The sequence below is a fragment of the Malaya genurostris genome, chromosome 1 (genome assembly GCF_030247185.1).
Source record: "Malaya genurostris strain Urasoe2022 chromosome 1, Malgen_1.1, whole genome shotgun sequence".
Classification (NCBI taxonomy): Eukaryota; Metazoa; Arthropoda; class Insecta; order Diptera; family Culicidae; genus Malaya; species Malaya genurostris.
Genome location: NC_080570.1, coordinates 117,029,668 through 117,047,157, shown reverse-complemented (window position 1 = coordinate 117,047,157; position 17,490 = coordinate 117,029,668). Strand labels below are relative to the sequence as shown.

Here is a 17,490-nt window from a genome sequence, read left to right as displayed (position 1 = left end):
TTATTGACATAAGTGGCAACTATGGTAACGACTCGTGACGCAACGTTCGTTCTGTCCTCATTGGAAAAAAAACGAACGATGCACGCAGTGAACTGAATGTTTGTTTTTGTCCTATTTTCTAAGTTTTGTAGACATGTGTTTTGACAGATTTTGCAATCGATGTCTGAGTCGTAAATTGCTCAGTACGGACTACATTGCTACTAATACTGATTATTCTCCCGTATCGAGTCTTGAATGTATGACAACTGGGTCCGTGCAAGTATTCTCTTATCTTCCTTAAATACGAACATAGAACCTGTATTTTTTGTTATTCCAATAAAGAGTGACTGAATAACTATTGAAAAGTTCTTTCAAAACAATAAATTCAGTGTCTGATTGATAAGACGAGCACTGATAAAAATCTACTAGTGACTGGTAACTTCCGGTATTCTTTCTCACCCGAAATTCTTGTAGTTTTTGATTCCCTAGCTCAACGGTTTCAAACCTTGGCAGAACAGCCGAAATTTTCTTCACGCGATAGAAAGAGACAAAACGAAGCTGCAGAACCAGATATTTATAAATAGCCCAAAGCCTTCCAACGTGCCACGATAAAACCCAATCACTCCATCACTGATGAGGTCACCATTCGCTAAAACCGCTCGGCATTCAATACACTGATTGGTTCGGTAATCTTATCGCAAATGAATGTCTCCTGTCAGTGTGATTTTCGCTGAAAAAAAAGTCTGAAATCCAGCATAAAGTAGCTGTACATGTTTCAGTCGTTTAGGTGGTCTGCGATGAAAAAAAATTTGGTAAATGTCGCGAGTTGTCAAGGGGGGTTACTACAAACTATTGGTAAGCCAGAAGTACCAATTCCGTTTCGAACCTCAACCTTAAACATTAAACATTAACAAATTTTATTATTGAAAATTGATAATTGAAACATTATAACTGAAAAATTGAAAATAGAAAATCGAATATCGAGAGCTCATAATAGAAAATTGAAAGTAGAGAATTGAATATTGAAAATAAAAGTTGAAGATTTATAACTGTTATTTGAACATCGAGAATTTAAAGCTGAAAACTGATAAAAAAAGGAAATTGAAAAATAAAAAGTTAAAAATCGAAGATTGAAAATAAGGAATCGGAAATTTAAAATTAGAAAATTGAAAATTGGAAGTTGAAAATTCAAAAACTGAAATCTAAAAATGAAAAGTGATAATCGAAAATTGAAAACTAAAAATTAAAAACTGAAAATCGAAAATTGTAAATCGACAATTGAAAAAAGAAAATCGAATATCGGGAATTGAAAATAGAAAATTAAAAACGGAAAATGAAAATCGGAAATTTAAGATTAAAAATTGAAAATTAAATATTGTAAATTCAAAATCGGATAATTTAAAAGTAAAAATCGAAAAGTGAAAATTGAATTTGAGAGTTGAAAACTGTAAACTGAAATCTAAAAATCGAAAACTGAAAATTGAAAATCAAAAATTCAAAACTGAAAAATGGGAGGTGTGAAGTGAAATGAAAATCGAAAATTGAGAAGCGAAAATTGGTAATCGAAAATTGAAAATAGTTTGGAATTAAAAATTGATAATTTAATATTAAGATTTTAAAATCGACTATTGAACATTAAAAATTGAACTGGAAATCGAAAATTGCTAAATGTTAATTGCTAATTGAAAATTGAAAACTGGAAACTGAACATTGAAATTTGAAAATTGTAAATCGGAAGACTAAAATTTGAAAATTTAAAATCGGGAATTGAAAATTAAAAATTCAAATTTTTAAAATCTTAATTCGAAACTCAAAATTATAATTACCAAATACAAAAAATTTAAATCAATATTAAAAATCGAAAATTGTTAATTGCACTTCGAAAATTCTACACTGGGAATTGAAAACCGAAAATTGAGAAGGGAAAATCGCAAATTTGAGATTAAATTAAAAATTGAAAATACTCAGCTGAAAATCTTTAATTAAAAATCGGAAACTGAAAATTAATAACAGAAAGTTAAAATTTAAAATTTTAAAACTGAACTCAAATTTCATAATGGAATTTTTAAAAATTAAAATATAATTTCAATATCGAAAAATTAAAATTCCAATTTTGAAGTTCTGGAATCAAAATTTTATATTCAAATTTCTCAAAACTCTGAATTCGAAATTCTAGAATCAAATCTGGAAATCAATGGTCGAAAATTGAGTATTTAATATTAAATATTGTGAATTCAAGACAGAAAATAAAACATTAAAAACTGAGAATGGAAAAACGTCAAAATTCAAAATTCCGATTTCCATAATTTAAAATTTTATATTCATGAAATTTTATATTCCAAATTGATTTTTAAGGTTTGAAAGTTGAAAGCTGGAAGCTGAAAACTAAAAACTGAAAATCTACAATTAAAAATCAAATATGCAAAAGGAAAACTAGAAATTGAAAATTGAAAAATTGGGAATTAAAAATCGAAAACTCGAAAGTGAAAATCGAAATTTGAAAATTGGATATTGAATATTGAAAATAAAATATTGAAAATTGAAAATTGAAAATTGAAAATTGAAAATTGGATATTGAATATTGAAAATAAAATATTGAAAATTGAAAATTGAAAATTGAAAATTGAAAATTGAAAATTGAAAATTGAAAATTGAAAATTGAAAATTGAAAATTGAAAATTGAAAATTGAAAATTGAAAATTGAAAATTGAAAATTGAAAATTGAAAATTGAAAATTGAAAATTGAAAATTGAAAATTGAAAATTGAAAATTGAAAATCGAAAATTGAAAATCCAAAATCGAAAATCGAAAATAGAAAATTGAACATTGAAAATTAAATTTGAAAATTAAAAACTGAAAGTTGGAAGTTGAAATTTGAAAACTGGCAACTGCAAACTAAAAACTGAAAATCGAAAATTAAATATTAAAAATTGAAAAATTGAGATTTGAAAAGTGGAAATATTGAATATTGAAATGTGAATTTTGAATATTGAATATTGAATATTGAATATTAAATATTGAAAATCGGAAATTTAAAATTGAAAAATTGAAAATTAATTGTTGAACATAAAAAAAACTAGAAGATAAAGTTGAAAATTGAATGTAAAAATTTAAAATAGAAAGTTGAAAATTGAATACTGAAAACGTGAAACTGAAAACTGAATATCGAAAAATGAAACTCAAAATTTGAGAATTTTAAATTCAAAATTAAAAAAATTGAAAATAGAAAGCCGAGAATTTTAAAAACGAAAACTGGAAAATGGAAAACTGAATATTAAGAATCGAGAATTGAAAATTTAAATCTGGAAAATTGAAAACAAAAACTGAAAATTCCAAAGTGTAAATTAAATATTGAGAATTGGATATTGAAAATTGAATATTGAAAATTGAAAATCGAGAATCGAAAATTTAAAATTTAAAATTTAAAACGTGAATTGAAAATAATAAATCTTAAAGAGAAAACCGAAAGTTGAATTTAAAAATTGAAAATAAATAACTGTGATTTAAATACTCGATTGTTTTAAAATCGATTGTTTTAAATTGAATGCAGATATTAAAAAATTAAAAATTGTAAATCGAGAACGGAAAAATTCCAATTTTAAAAAAAAATTCAAATTCAAACTTCAAAATCCAAAATACTAAATCCAGAATTCAAAGCTCACAATTCTAAATTCGACAGTCCCCTTGGCATCTAAGAGCTTAAGCAGTGTGCCTTCAAATATGTTACTATTGAATAAAAAAAAATTCGACAGTCAAAATTTAAAACTAAAAAATCATAAATTCCAAACTCAGAGTTCATTTTAAACTCGAAATCCTTGTTCAAAACTTAAAATTCTAAAAAACCCACACGATTTCTGCAAAAAAAATGCATAATTTCGGAAATCTGCCAAAAGAAGACATTTAGCTTCGGAAATTCGCATTGAAAAAAACTTCGTATTTTTATAATTTTTATAACACGAAACAGATAACTGCACAGATCCGTGCGAAAACTTAGACAACACTTAAAAACAGCAGAAAATTTAAACAAAAATTGCATTGAAATGGTGAATGGTATTCAAACTGACTTTTGTTTGGGATTCTTATTTACTCACGTAAAAGATTGAATAACTCACACAAAAATTCTCAAATCTTTTTTTTTTGTCCACGAAACCCAAGCGTTTCCTTCAAGTTTTCCAGTGATTTTATGAAAACGTAAAACTTCACTTTTACTAGCCCGGGGCTTCGTTTAGGCTTTATAGAACTCGGTGAAAAAAAAAACTTCGTTTTCGGCGTATTCTATTTTAACGTCAGAATTAACATTAGCATTAGCAAATATTTGCTGAAGCCGAAAACGGATTCAGCTACCTTAGATTCATAACATGTCCCAATCATCGATTCGAACCGTTCAGTTCGGCCAAACCTGACCGTGTCTGTCGTCGTTCATTTACTGCATTCTTGTACCAAATCACCGCAGGTAGACAGGTAGGCAATACAAGCCAAGACAAGAAGAATGTCCTACCTCTCTATTCATAGAAACAAACACCAAACAAAACCACCACAACCAGCCAGCCGGGCCCGGAACACTGTGTGACAACAAAACGAACAGAACCAATAAACTGATAAAAATCGAAAACGGCCTGCGGTCAATCTCCGCACACCGCTACATTTTTTCGGGTGTTTTTTTTCTTCTTTTTTGGTCTACGCAGTGTACTGATGGAAAGAAATTTTTGTTTCAGTTCGCTTCGGTATTGAAACGAGTTCCGGTGTGCGATCGATCGGGGGGAAAAATGAGTAGTGACATAAAGTTAAGCATCAGTGAGGACGAGTACCGAGCGCGCGGTACCGGCCAGCAGCAGTTCGTCTATCATTCCGACGAGGATGATGACGACGACGACGAACAGGGTGAATTCTATAGTTTCGAAACACCGACCGAACTGGATCCGCTAGCGCTGGATCTTACGGCGGAACTGAAAATTCGTGAATCCAACGAAGAACTGAATGTGGATATTAACCGGAATGATCTGAGCGTCAAGAGCGATCGGTTGCACGAAACGAGTAGTGATAATATGTTAGTGAATACTAGTAGTACCGGATTAAGTAGTGATAGTGTTTTTGATGAAAATGATTCACCTGTCAACGATCAGCGGCGATTCAGTGCGGTGATGACTGGTGGCGGGGAGGACGAGGTGGACCGTAGCTACGATAGCTACGCGGATAGTCAGAAATCCGACCCGGACCATAGCCTGTACGAACCCCACCGACAGTACCATCGGCTTTCGGTGTGTCACACCGGAGACGAGTTCAGTTCCGACGAGGATGAAGCCTTTGTGGAACTACTTGAGAAGGCAAATCACATAGTAGGTTGAATTCTAATTATTATTTTTTCGTTTCTCTTGAGAGCAGTCTCTCTCTCTCTCTCTCTCTCTCTCTGTATAGTACCTGCATCGTCCACGCGGCGCTATTGTAATTGTCAGAATGACATTCGTTAATGGCATTGTTAGCTTTTTGTTTTTGTTTTTTTTATGGTGGTGGTGATGGAAATAATGTACAATTAGTGAAGCGTTTAATTTATTAAGCATCCATCCAGACACAAATCCGAAAAAGTCTTTCTCATGGTTAGAATAATCGAAAGGCCGCCACCAACTTTCCCACGTAGCCCAGCAACTGAACAAAACGGCGGTACACGAAAGACAGTTATTCAAGCCGAATCAAGCCCACTTAAAGCCCTGGCCAATCTTCAGTGCTAATATACTTTTCCACTATCAGCGCCGAGATTCTGTCGCAACCGCCTACAAACAATGGTACACCGACCGACCAACGACTTTCCACCACCGCCGCCGTCTGGCCGCGATGGGAAGTAACGTATGAACCAGAGCTCAATTTTTCACATCAAAGCCCGACCGTGATAGTATTTATTTTTCTATTATAACACAAACCCTGCGACGACAGAAACGGGCGAATCGCGTTATCACCGACCCGACCACAGAGCAGCGCACTTCTCACGCGAAATACCTAATAATAATAATAATAATAATAATACCTTGTTTAGCTATTGTTGGGCGCAGGATGGCCCGGTCGTCGTCCCTCCCAGGGTTCAAACGATCCGTCCGGCTACTTTCGACTAGTTCATTGAGATAATTGTTAATTGTTGCACTGGTTCACAGTCAGAGTCAGGCAGTGTCTTCTTTTTTCATCAGTGTGCGTCTTTTCCGTAATTCTCTTGTGTGTGGGTAGTATTATTCCTAGCAAGCTGTGATATTTTGCCAGCTTTTCACCCTTATTCTGAATAACGTCGTATCGATTTTACGATCATATTTCATTTGTATTCCTATTAACGCTAGCAAAATCAAAGGTAGCTAGGATTCGATCGAACCATATTCGATCGAAAAATCAATACGTCGTTATTCAGAATAAGGGCGTATGTCAGTACACAGTGGGCGAAAAATCAGTTTTAAAGACAAAAATCCTACGTAGAAAGCTACCAAAAAATAATTGAATAGGTTAACAGTAACCCGCTTTACCTCACTTTTCATAATCATTCCTGGTATTGTATAAACTGTTTTGAATACTTCTGAAGAGAGTGAGTTCCTGTCCCAAAAAATGATTTGTTTAACGTGAAAAAATTTCAAAGAATCAATTGAAGTAAACCAGAATGGTTGCACAAAATCTATCATTCTCTTTTACACAAATTATTCTCGTGATTGTTGTTTAATTTGGTCTATAGTTTACTCTATTTTATTTAAGTGTGCTGATTGCGATTGACCAATTCAATTCTTAATTTCGTTCGAATTCGGGTTATTTATACTTAATCATCACTGGAATGAAATACAGAATGCAAATTTCCACATTCGATTGAAATACAGAAACGGGATGTAATACTCGAAACAAACTTAAAAACTTCGATTTTGGACAATTGCAATGTTCCCACGAAATTCATCGATCCGTTTTTGCGCATTTTTTCTCCCAATTCGAGTTTTTAGTTGAACTTTGATCGATATTACCAAAGAGTATCAAATTCATTTTGCTAAGATTGATCTGATACTCGATTCATTTATTATTTAAACTTAAAAGCTCTCTCGGATTTGTTTTGATGAAATCAAACAGTTGGGTAATCAAAATGACGAACATTTCCTCAATTTATTCGCTTCCTCTTTGGAGACTTATTCGTCAACTTCAGTAACTTGTTTTATTTCACAATTCCAGTTTACTTCGGATTTACTCAAAATCGAGAGTAATTCGGTCAGTTGTGAAACGAAACCACACACGTATCTCTTGACTGTAATGGTAACTAGCTAAATCTAACCAAAACTGTATGGGGCATTTGTTTGCTATAGGGCAAATCCATATGCAATCAATGATCGATTTATTTTTGCCTATTTCATATTGAACACACTACACACTGATAGTCTCATAGCTTTCCATTGAATTTCATCCGATTCCGACTTCCGGTTCCGGAACTATAGGGTAAAGTGTGTTTGAAATTGCACACCATCGTTTAAAGCGACGATGCAAATAAGGAAAAAAATGTTCTAGATTTGTCTCCAAACCGTTTTAATTTCAATGCTATATTAGTTACTAAACGAACCGACTTCGGCTATACCGGTTCTTAGTTCCCGGTTCCGAAAGTACCGGAAATGGTGATCAAAAACTCCTAAACGTTCCTAAATTTCTCAGAGATTGCTTGACCGATTTTCACCAACCTAGGCTCAAGTGAAAGGTCCTCTAGTTACATAGAATGGCTATTGAATTTCATCCGGATCCGACTTCCGGAACTATAGGGTAAAGTGTGTTTACAATTGCATACCGTCATTTAGAGCAACAATGCAAAAAAAGGAAAAATTCTTAACTTCACGTAACTGTATACAAATTGTTAGTTCATACCCAAAGAAACAATCTAATTTTATTCAAGTTGGGAACAGAATCCTCTATTTTTATGTGTGTTTTAAATATAAATATTATGAGTAAGTCACCCTTATACCATTAGTTGGATAACAACAGTTTATATATTTGGCTCAAATATTGCTTCTTCATGACCAATTTGCAGCATATTGGAACAGTTTTGAATCTAATTTTAAAAAATCCCTCATTTGCTTCGTCGTTTTAGGCGGTAGAAAAAAAGTTTTATCGCTTAACCCAGTAGTTCCCGAACCGGAAGTCGGATCCAGATGAAATTCGAAAATTTTATATGGGACCATAAGATCTTTTACTTGAACATAAGTTCGTGAAAATCGGTCAAACCATCTTCGAGAAAGTAGACTGAGTTCCATTTTGGCGAATTTGAACACTTATTTACGGTACTTCTGAAATCGGAAATCTAGAACCAGGATAGTCGGAGCAAATTTGGTAGACCGTCTACTAACAATGACTAAGGTTTGGAATAGTTTCGAGCAAAGTTTCTAATTTTTTTACGTGTTTTGCTTCGCCGCTCAAAGTGACAATATAATATTTTCAACACTCTTCGCCCTGTATTTCCGGAAGTTGAATGAATTTGAAATTCTGAAATTTTCTATTTTTTATTTGATTCTAAAAGTGAGAAAGTCGGTTCAGCCATCTCCGAGAAAAGTGAATGCACAAAAATGTTACACACACAGACATTTTGCGCACTCAACGAACTGATTCGAATGGTATATGACACTCGAGCCTCGGTGTAAAGATGAATTCATTGACATTCTTTTATTCTTTTGGTCGTGTTTATCGTAAAATAGCTTAGATTAGGAACCCAACCGCGTACTTTTTTTTACCAAAATCACACACCAGTAGCAGACATTCACAGCCGCAACGTGATCCTGGTTTATTAGACACGTTTGAAATCTCCTGATCATGTGTTTACGTTGCTGATACGTCGACGCCGTTCTATTGACCAAATGTCATCATAGACGCTCGGGGAGGTATGAGATAGGGACTTGTGAGGACTTAGTTATCTCACCATTTGACGACCTTTTGGGGGTTGTACCAAAGATAAATAATAAAGACATGTATGTGCTTATAAATATTTTTGAAAAATGTGGTTCGTTCCCGGTACCTTCTGAAATGATCGCACTCACCGCTTGGTGGAGCGCGAGATTAATTGCATTGTTATCATTTCAACCAAAGTGTGCCATAAAATCTCAATATATAAAGGGTGATTTTTTAAGAGCTTGAGAACTTTTTTAAACAATAAAACGCATAAAATTTGCAAAATCTCATCGGTTCTTTATTTTAAACGTTAGATTGGTACATGACATTTACTTTTTGAAGATAATTTCATTTAAATGTTGACCGCGGCTGCGTCTTAGGTGGTCCATTCGGAAAATCCGCTTTTTTATCGACAAATTTTGTTCAGCGATGAGGCTCATTTCTGGTTGAATGGCTACGTAAATAAGCAAAATTGCCGCATTTGGAGTGAAGAGCAACCAGAAGCCGTTCAAGAACTGCCCATGCATCCCGAAAAATGCACTGTTTGGTGTGGTTTGTACGCTGGTGGAATCATTGGACCGTATTTTTTCAAAGATGCTGTTGGACGCAACGTTACAGTGAATGGCGATCGCTATCGTTCGATGCTAACAAACTTTTTGTTGCCAAAAATGGAAGAACTGAACTTGGTAGACATGTGGTTTCAACAAGATGGCGCTACATGCCACACAGCTCGCGATTCTATGGCCATTTTGAGGGAAAACTTCGGAGAACAATTCATCTCAAGAAATGGACCGGTAAGTTGGCCACCAAGATCATGCGATTTGACGCCTTTAGACTATTTTTTGTGGGGCTACGTCAAGTCTAAAGTCTACAGAAATAAGCCAGTAACTATTCCAGCTTTGGAAGACAACATTTCCGAAGAAATTCGGGCTATTCCGGCCGAAATGCTCGAAAAAGTTGCCCAAAATTGGACTTTCCGAATGGACCACCTGAGACGCAGCCGCGGTCAACATTTAAATGAAATTATCTTCAAAAAGTAAATGTCATGTACCAATCTAACGTTTAAAATAAAGAACCGATGAGATTTTGCAAATTTTATGCGTTTTATTGTTTAAAAAAGTTCTCAAGCTCTTAAAAAATCACCCTTTACAAATGAGCTACCGAATCGAAAGGGTTCTCACGGTTTGACATTTGCATTATGAATGTATGATGGGAACTCAGCAGTGCAACCAATTTATCACCATTTGTGGCAGTTTCACGGAGGACCGTAGATGTGCGCCAAAAAAAGATCGTGACTGCCATGTCTGGAAATTCGTTTGTGGGTTGTACTAGTTGATGCACAAATAAGCGTTTTTGTTTTCTTTCAAGAAGCAAAGAAAATTATTTCGAAAAATTCCACATTATTATCTGTGAGCATAAGAGTGATATGGGAAATGCATCATTACACCACTAGGTGGATTAAAATATGTTTTTTCAATGTTGCTGCCTAAATAAATACTTATAGATGTTGTTATAAACACATAGCTCAGAACTGAATATTTTGCCTTCAGATTGTGGCAATGCATATTGTTCTAACCAATCCGAATGCATCTTTTCTAATCGGTTTTGTTTTCGTTGAGATTTTTTAAACTTTCTTTTGAATCCAACAATTATCAAATTCCTTATTCATATTTGAAGGAAACTAAATTCCTTCTGCTGCTTTCATTTTTTTCATACGATTATTAATGTTTTTCAAAACTTTATCTTCTTTTAATACCGTTTCCTTGAAGCGAAAATATGGCAGCGGTATTATAACAAAATCACATCAAATAATATGTTTTATCCATTTCACTTTAGATTTCAACACAATAGAAAGCGCAAAGAAATTCAAGACACACTACAGACTGTTGTAGTACATACGAACACTTTTAACAGCGATACCTCCGATGATAGCAAGAAAAGCCTTGGTATTACACTCCTGTAGTGGAATTTGACCTTTTGTTTCAACATACTTCTCAACCGATTCAGAGTGTATAGAACCATTTCATGGCGATTCTACTGACACTATACTACAATACAGGTCGGGGCTCGAACATACGACAACTGGTTTGTAGGACCGGTGCCCTATACATTGAACCGCCAACCCGGGACTTCAGATGATAACTTATATCAAAAAATGTTATCGATTTGGAACGTATTAATGTGGAACACATTTTTGTTTTTTTATAGGGGTTCAAATTAGAAACTCAAGAAAAATACACGTAGAAATGTGGTCAGGTTTTGAACAATTACAGCTCAGTCAATATTGTATCAATTATTAATATCATGTCACCATTTGATTGGAAATATTTCTATGTATTGATTTTAATGTTCATAGCCATGTATTTTTAATTGTATATCATTGAAATTTTATTTAATAGCTAGTAGTGTCCTATTTTGTCTGCAAAAAATCTCCGGCATACCGGATTTCCCTGCCATAGTCGACGGTTTTGAAAGAGTAAGCGATATATCAAAGCATCGCTCTGATTGGTCAATCGATGCAAAAGCGAAAATGTTGGAAGCACGTGAAGCTATAAATATAAGCAAAATTATAGCACGTTTCAATCCTACGCGTAGCATGCTAGAGGTAGGTTGTTGCTAGACAGCAAGACAAAAAGTGCCATAAAACGATTTAAAGCTTTAATTGGTATGCAAGGTTGGATGAAATTCCATGTAATGTCGTTTCAATTTCTAATTTATATAAGATGAGCTCGATTGATAATGAGAAAAAGTTTATCGTTTCAACCGAAATCGCAGAATGGTAGTAATGGTAGAGAAACGCTATAAAAACAACTGCTTGCATACAAAACTTGAACACAAGCTTGGCGAGAGCTTAAATATCGATATCCGTATTGCAATCATGTACAAACATATAATTGCATACATTTGGGCTATTGATGTAATTTCGTCGGCTACAAAACAAATTCAAATCACGACAATAGAGTCTATATTCTGGGTTCGCGTGTTCGGTTGATATTTGAAATTCAGTGCTTCAAATTTGAATCCAATATTATTGTCGGTGTAACTACTCATTATTTTATAATCCAAATTTAAATTTAAACATCAATCTATGCTTACTTGACGTACCCTGGCTTCATAGTTTTGAAGCTTCATTTCTATGGGAAAATCAGGAAAATCACATTTAAATATCTAAGCCTACTACGAAAATATTTTCCCCATTTTAATGAAACAGATTTGTTTTACACTGTATTCAAAACAACTTTTTCTCGGATGCCATTAAAATCGACGAGTATCGTTACATTTTTTTAAATAAAAAGTGTTGAAAAATCATTAATAAATAAAGTTAGTCGCATTGAGTTCAAATTTAAATGCGTGAATAGTGTAGAATAATATACTTTTGTTATTGGGAGTGTTGAAACAAACTTCCAATTTTGCCATCTGGCCAGCGATTAACCACTGTGAATTAAGGCCACCCAAAGCGATCTTGATGGAAAATAGTCTTTGCAGAGTGCAATGTAATAGCTTGAATTTCAGTATTTTTATCTTCTGAATCCCAGAAAGAGCCAATCCTACGGTTCCTCAGGTGATAACACGTCAAGTTTGTCTCAGTGATATTGCCAACGCCATCCGTAAAATATAAACCATTGATTTTACAGCATAAACGATTGATTCACAATTGGATATATGGGTTACAATATATTTTATTGTATCTTGACAAGATTTTGTTTCATTTCCAACGATTCATTATATTGTTTCTACGATTCTACAATTGAATTTATTGTACACGTGGTGTTTCAAACAATATGCAAACTTGATTGTTTTCCAAGAAAACATGTACGAGAAAACTTTATGATTTGAATCGTTACGATACTTAACAACCTATACATTCTATTGTAAAAAGCATTTTCACAATTAATTGAATAGTGTATCACAATACATTAAAATATTTTTCAACGGTCAAAGCAAAATTGTGGCAGGTTTTGTAACAGCAAATCGTATTGTTTTTCTACAATATTTTTTATTCGGGATCGTTTTTCGGGTCGGTACATCTGTTTAACAGCATCATGGCGATCGATCGATCTGGTTTGCTTTTCATATGGCGTTTTTCATTGAAAAACACTGGTGGTGGTTTTGCACTTTCGAGCAGAAATCGCAATGAAACACCGTCAGAATGTTGCATTTCTGCTCGAAAGTGCAAAATCAGAGCAATCCACGCCACCAGTGTTTTTCAATGAAAAACGGCAATAGATTACTATTCCAGAAAAAAAATTCCGGATGCAATTTACTAAAATGTCTACAAAAAAACATTCAACTAATGCTACTTGAATGTCATAAACACCGGAAAATCGTATCATGGTAAGTTTGCTATGGTGGCGACTACCTCACATCCCGGAGATACCGTGAACATACATGTCATGTTAATGAACTCCATTACACTGATACGGCACCTAGCAACGCTATGTGAAACGTTTGAAGTGTGGAAATAACAATTGTCGTTCTACACATGGATTGAACAAGTCCTTTCGTCGCCACCGACTTTCGTTCGTTCAGCTCGAAGCGAGCCCATCTGCTGGCATCCGTCTGGCTCGTCACTCTAGCACTAGTCCCTCGGATCGGGTAACTTCTTCTAGTGATCCCTTCTAACATCAAATCGTGTCAGGGGTGAAATACCGAACGGGACTCCCCTCGAAGTTGAAGCGGCCGCAATCTCCACACATTAGGAGGAGCATCCCACGCACGGATGCATCTATAAATAAACAACTGAACTAATACCACGTGCTACTCACCGTACATCCATCTTCTCTTTCATTTGGAACCAAAAATGATCAAAACAAGGTTGAATTATTAGGCGTTGGTACTGAGATTAATGCGGGGGTAAACTGAAATGGAAACAACAAAAACAATACAAAACGATGCACACATGTCGAAAGATTAATGGAACAGCTTTGAGCTTGTGTTTCCTAACCTCTAAAAGAATTTTTTTCGATCAAAGTATGCGAAAATTTTAAAGTTGTCTACCAATTTACAGACTCGAAAATGCAATTGTCATTGAGTTTTCAAATTTCATTCAATGAATAACTATTTCAGCTCGGTTAATTACCAATCCATCATCCGAAAATCCATTCATCACAAACGCAAACCTTACCGTTTACATTTAGTTAGCATCTTTCCTATCCACCCCACGCTCATCATCATCAGCACACATGGCGTTTACCGGTTTGACTGTATGTATAGGATGCAGAAAGGGGTTCAACACTGGATCGATAGTATGATGACCCCTGGTAGGTCGTAAATTCGAGTACGTGGTTCTAGTTATGGCTTCCGGCTCACTTACCGCCGGCAGCCAGCGCACATGGCACCAAAGTGTCAACCTACGACGACGAACGGGGCTCTCCATATGACGCACCTCAATCTCGTCACCCCCTAGCAACACAAATCCATACGCACTAAATTTTCCGACCACTAGATCCCAGTGAAATTGGAGAAGTAATAAGCCCGGTCTTTTAATGTTTACGTGTTTATTGTCATTTTTTTCGTCATCGCTTTTAAATTTCCTACTACTCTCCTTTAGTAGAAAGTTAATCCGACCTAACCTCGCGTTAGGGTAAAATGGTTAATCTGCCGTTATGTGTTTTTATTTATGTTTTATGTTTCAATAGCAGAACCATTGCTTCATTTCCGCAAACACATAACCTACAGTTCACTACAATATTTCTATTTGTTTTGTTATCCTTCCTCAGGCGGAAGCACGACTGGCAGCGCGACGGCAGGCACGTGCGGAAGCTCGTGAAATCCGTATGCGAGAGTTGGAGCGACAGCAGAAAGAACTGGAACAGAATGCCGACCGCGTGTTCGATCTTCAGCAGCAATCCGTTGGTCTGTCGGCTACGGATAGCTCGCTGGGACCACGGGCGACACGACTGACCGTCAACAGCAGCGCGGTACGGGGCAGTTCGCTTTCGTCCCGGAGAAGCAGTGAAGATTCCCTGGAGGAAGAAGGACGAAGTTTACGGGACCTACGGCATGAGCTGAAGGTACGTACTCTCGAATAATAAAACCAAACATGTTCCCCATTTCACCATCAATCATTTCCAGGATGTGGAAGAACGTTTCCGCAAGGCGATGGTCGCCAACGCCCAGCTAGATAACGAACGTGCCTCCCAAAGCTACCAAATTCAGCTGCTGAAAGACAAGCTCGAAGAGATGGAAGAATCGCACGCCCAGCTGCAGCGAGAACACAAGGAGAAATGCCGTGATCACGATGCCTTGAAACGAGCCAACGACAAGCTGTCCGAAGAGTTGAAACTGGTGCAGGGTCAGCTCCAGGAACGGGACACACTGATCGAGGAACAGGGCCTAGTGATCGTGACCGTGGAAAACGAGGACGGCTCCGATGCGCGACGCGCACTAGTCACAGTAGAGAACGCACAATTGTTAGGATCCGTACAGGGTTCGTTAGGTTAGTTCAGTGGTGTTTTTGTCGCCTCACATTCTAAACTCACGCATTTTTTACGCATTTACAGATGTAAGGTTGAAGAGGTTCGCAGAGGAGAAACTAGAACTACAAAACGAAGTTCAGATGCTACAGCAACAATTAAAAGACTTTAAGACCAAGGGCCGGAAGTACAGTGCCCTCAACGGGGCATTGGACGATGACGATTACGAAGATGCACAAAGTAATGTCGTTTTTTTTATTCCAGCACTTGAAACCCCGAATTTCGCTAACTCAAGGATTTTTTCTTTCTTGCAGGAGAAGCCAACAAACTAATCACCGATTACAAATACAAACTGCAGAAAGCAGAGCAGGAAATTGCCAACCTGCAGGCCAGTCTGGCTCGTTCCGAAACGCAGGTGATTCGATACAAGAGTACCGCCGAAGCGGCAGAAAAGGCTGAAAGTGATCTTAAAATCGAAAGGAGAAAGCTCCAACGAGAGGTAAGTACAGAACTGTCCTCTAACCTTCTACGCAGCAGCAAAATACCTACGCCGGGGCCCCTATAATTGTATTCAATTATATACATGTCTATCTGCCTATCTATCGTGCAGCCAATTATCACCCAGTTCTGGGACGAATGCCACTGCCAGTAGAGCGAGCAGTAGCAGTAGTACGAAAAGCACGCGACTACCACCACCAACTGCAACAACAACAACTACAACTAGATGACAACTCTTGCAATCCAATACGATAATGACACGACGGAACGCGTGCCACGGTAAAGCGCCGCACGACCGATTAATTAGGCTGTAATTAAAGTTGCGTCGATTGGGGCCCAACCGATTTCAATTGACTGTTCGTCGCGCTTTGCCCATGTCTCCCCACCACCAATGCCACTCTTCAATCAAGCCCGTATACAGCGTAGACCGATCGCTCTAGTAAACAGAACTTTGAACAATTTGTAAGCGAAGTGAGTGAGTTGAGTTTGTTTGAAGTTAGTATGCTTGTTAGTCAAAAGCTCTAACATAATGATTTTTGTGTTTTTGAGTTGTTTTGGAGCGATCCTACCCTCGCTACGATAAGCGACAATTTTCGTGTTGTGTTAAAAATTAACGAATGTTGATGATTTGGATGATTTTGTTGTCGATCTCATGCACATCAGTTTGTGAGTTTTGTTAAATTCTCGGAAATTCTCTGTATTCATTGTTGCAATTATACCGATGTCTGTCTGGATGCATCTTATTGCAATGTTATCATAATTTTCTGGTCAAAGTTCCAGTTAATTGTGAGCTGAACTAAGAAGACCATCAAAATTCGATACAAACAATTTGTTCTAACCAAAATTTTGTGTGCGTTTTTCTTTTCTAGCCGCTAACATTATTAATGTATTATTGTGCAACATCGTGTTTTTTTGTGTTTTGCTTCATCGTATCGAAAAATTCGAATCAACTACCCACCGCATCATCATCTGCTTTGATTAGGTTTTTTATTGATCGTTTTCAACTTGGGAACACTTTCCGTAACGTATCTTTTTGCCACATTGTAGATTGACCGAAGAATGTGATTTGAACGAAATCTTCTTAAATAAAATATGGAGTTCATATAGTTTCATCAATCAGCAAGTTTTTCGCACTTTACAATTTAGGTACTTCACTTCTGTGCTCTTGTGATTTTTTTTTCGTGATTAAGACAAATCTGCGGGTAGTTTCATAAACTCACTTATTATTTCCACTAGTCAAAAGTTCAGAAACTATTTTGAATAGTGAATAGGAAATAGTTTTGTCTTTTTTCCTTCCCCATTTTTTAGCATGAAACACGAAGGACGATACTTACGAGAACAAATCTCGATGAACATTCGATTAGATCCTTAGTGCAAATATTTATTTATTTATTTATTTTTCTCTAATTCATCCGACAATAAAAGGTCTTAATGAATATAATGTAGTCAAGTTATAAAATAGTGGAACGTAACACTTTCTGCGCAAATTTATGTATAGGTTCGCCGAAATCGAAGAGATGTTCAACAGTCCAAAATGTTCTGATGCATGCTGTTATCGGTTCATAGAATCCAAACGTCGTTCGGTGGTATCTCGGTTGAAGTAAACTAGTAGAACGTAGCGACCGTTGCGATGCACGGAAATTAACACTAGATAAAAGCTTCGATGAATCAATATCGCCGTTTAATATTTTTGCAACAATAATTGCTTGCTGAATTTTTCTGC

At 36.0% G+C, this 17,490-nt stretch overlaps 1 protein-coding gene across 9 annotated transcripts in view; it reads left to right on the top strand.

Moving 5' to 3' along the window:
• The window catches only part of LOC131425568 (leucine-rich repeat flightless-interacting protein 2), a 119,708-nt gene that overhangs the window by 88,216 nt on the left and 14,002 nt on the right, over nucleotides 1-17,490 (top strand). For 4 of the 9 annotated variants that reach the window (XM_058587554.1, XM_058587555.1, XM_058587556.1 and 1 more), the window contains 4 exons: nucleotides 14,574-14,867; nucleotides 14,929-15,292; nucleotides 15,357-15,509; nucleotides 15,584-15,768. In XM_058587554.1, coding sequence (XP_058443537.1) covers nucleotides 14,574-14,867; nucleotides 14,929-15,292; nucleotides 15,357-15,509; nucleotides 15,584-15,768 — 996 coding nt within the window. Of the gene's footprint in view, nucleotides 1-4,664; nucleotides 5,316-14,573; nucleotides 14,868-14,928; nucleotides 15,293-15,356; nucleotides 15,510-15,583; nucleotides 15,769-15,879; nucleotides 16,239-17,490 lie in introns of all 9 variants that reach the window. The other 5 variants (XM_058587550.1, XM_058587551.1, XR_009228999.1 and 2 more) reach the window with 4 other exon arrangements.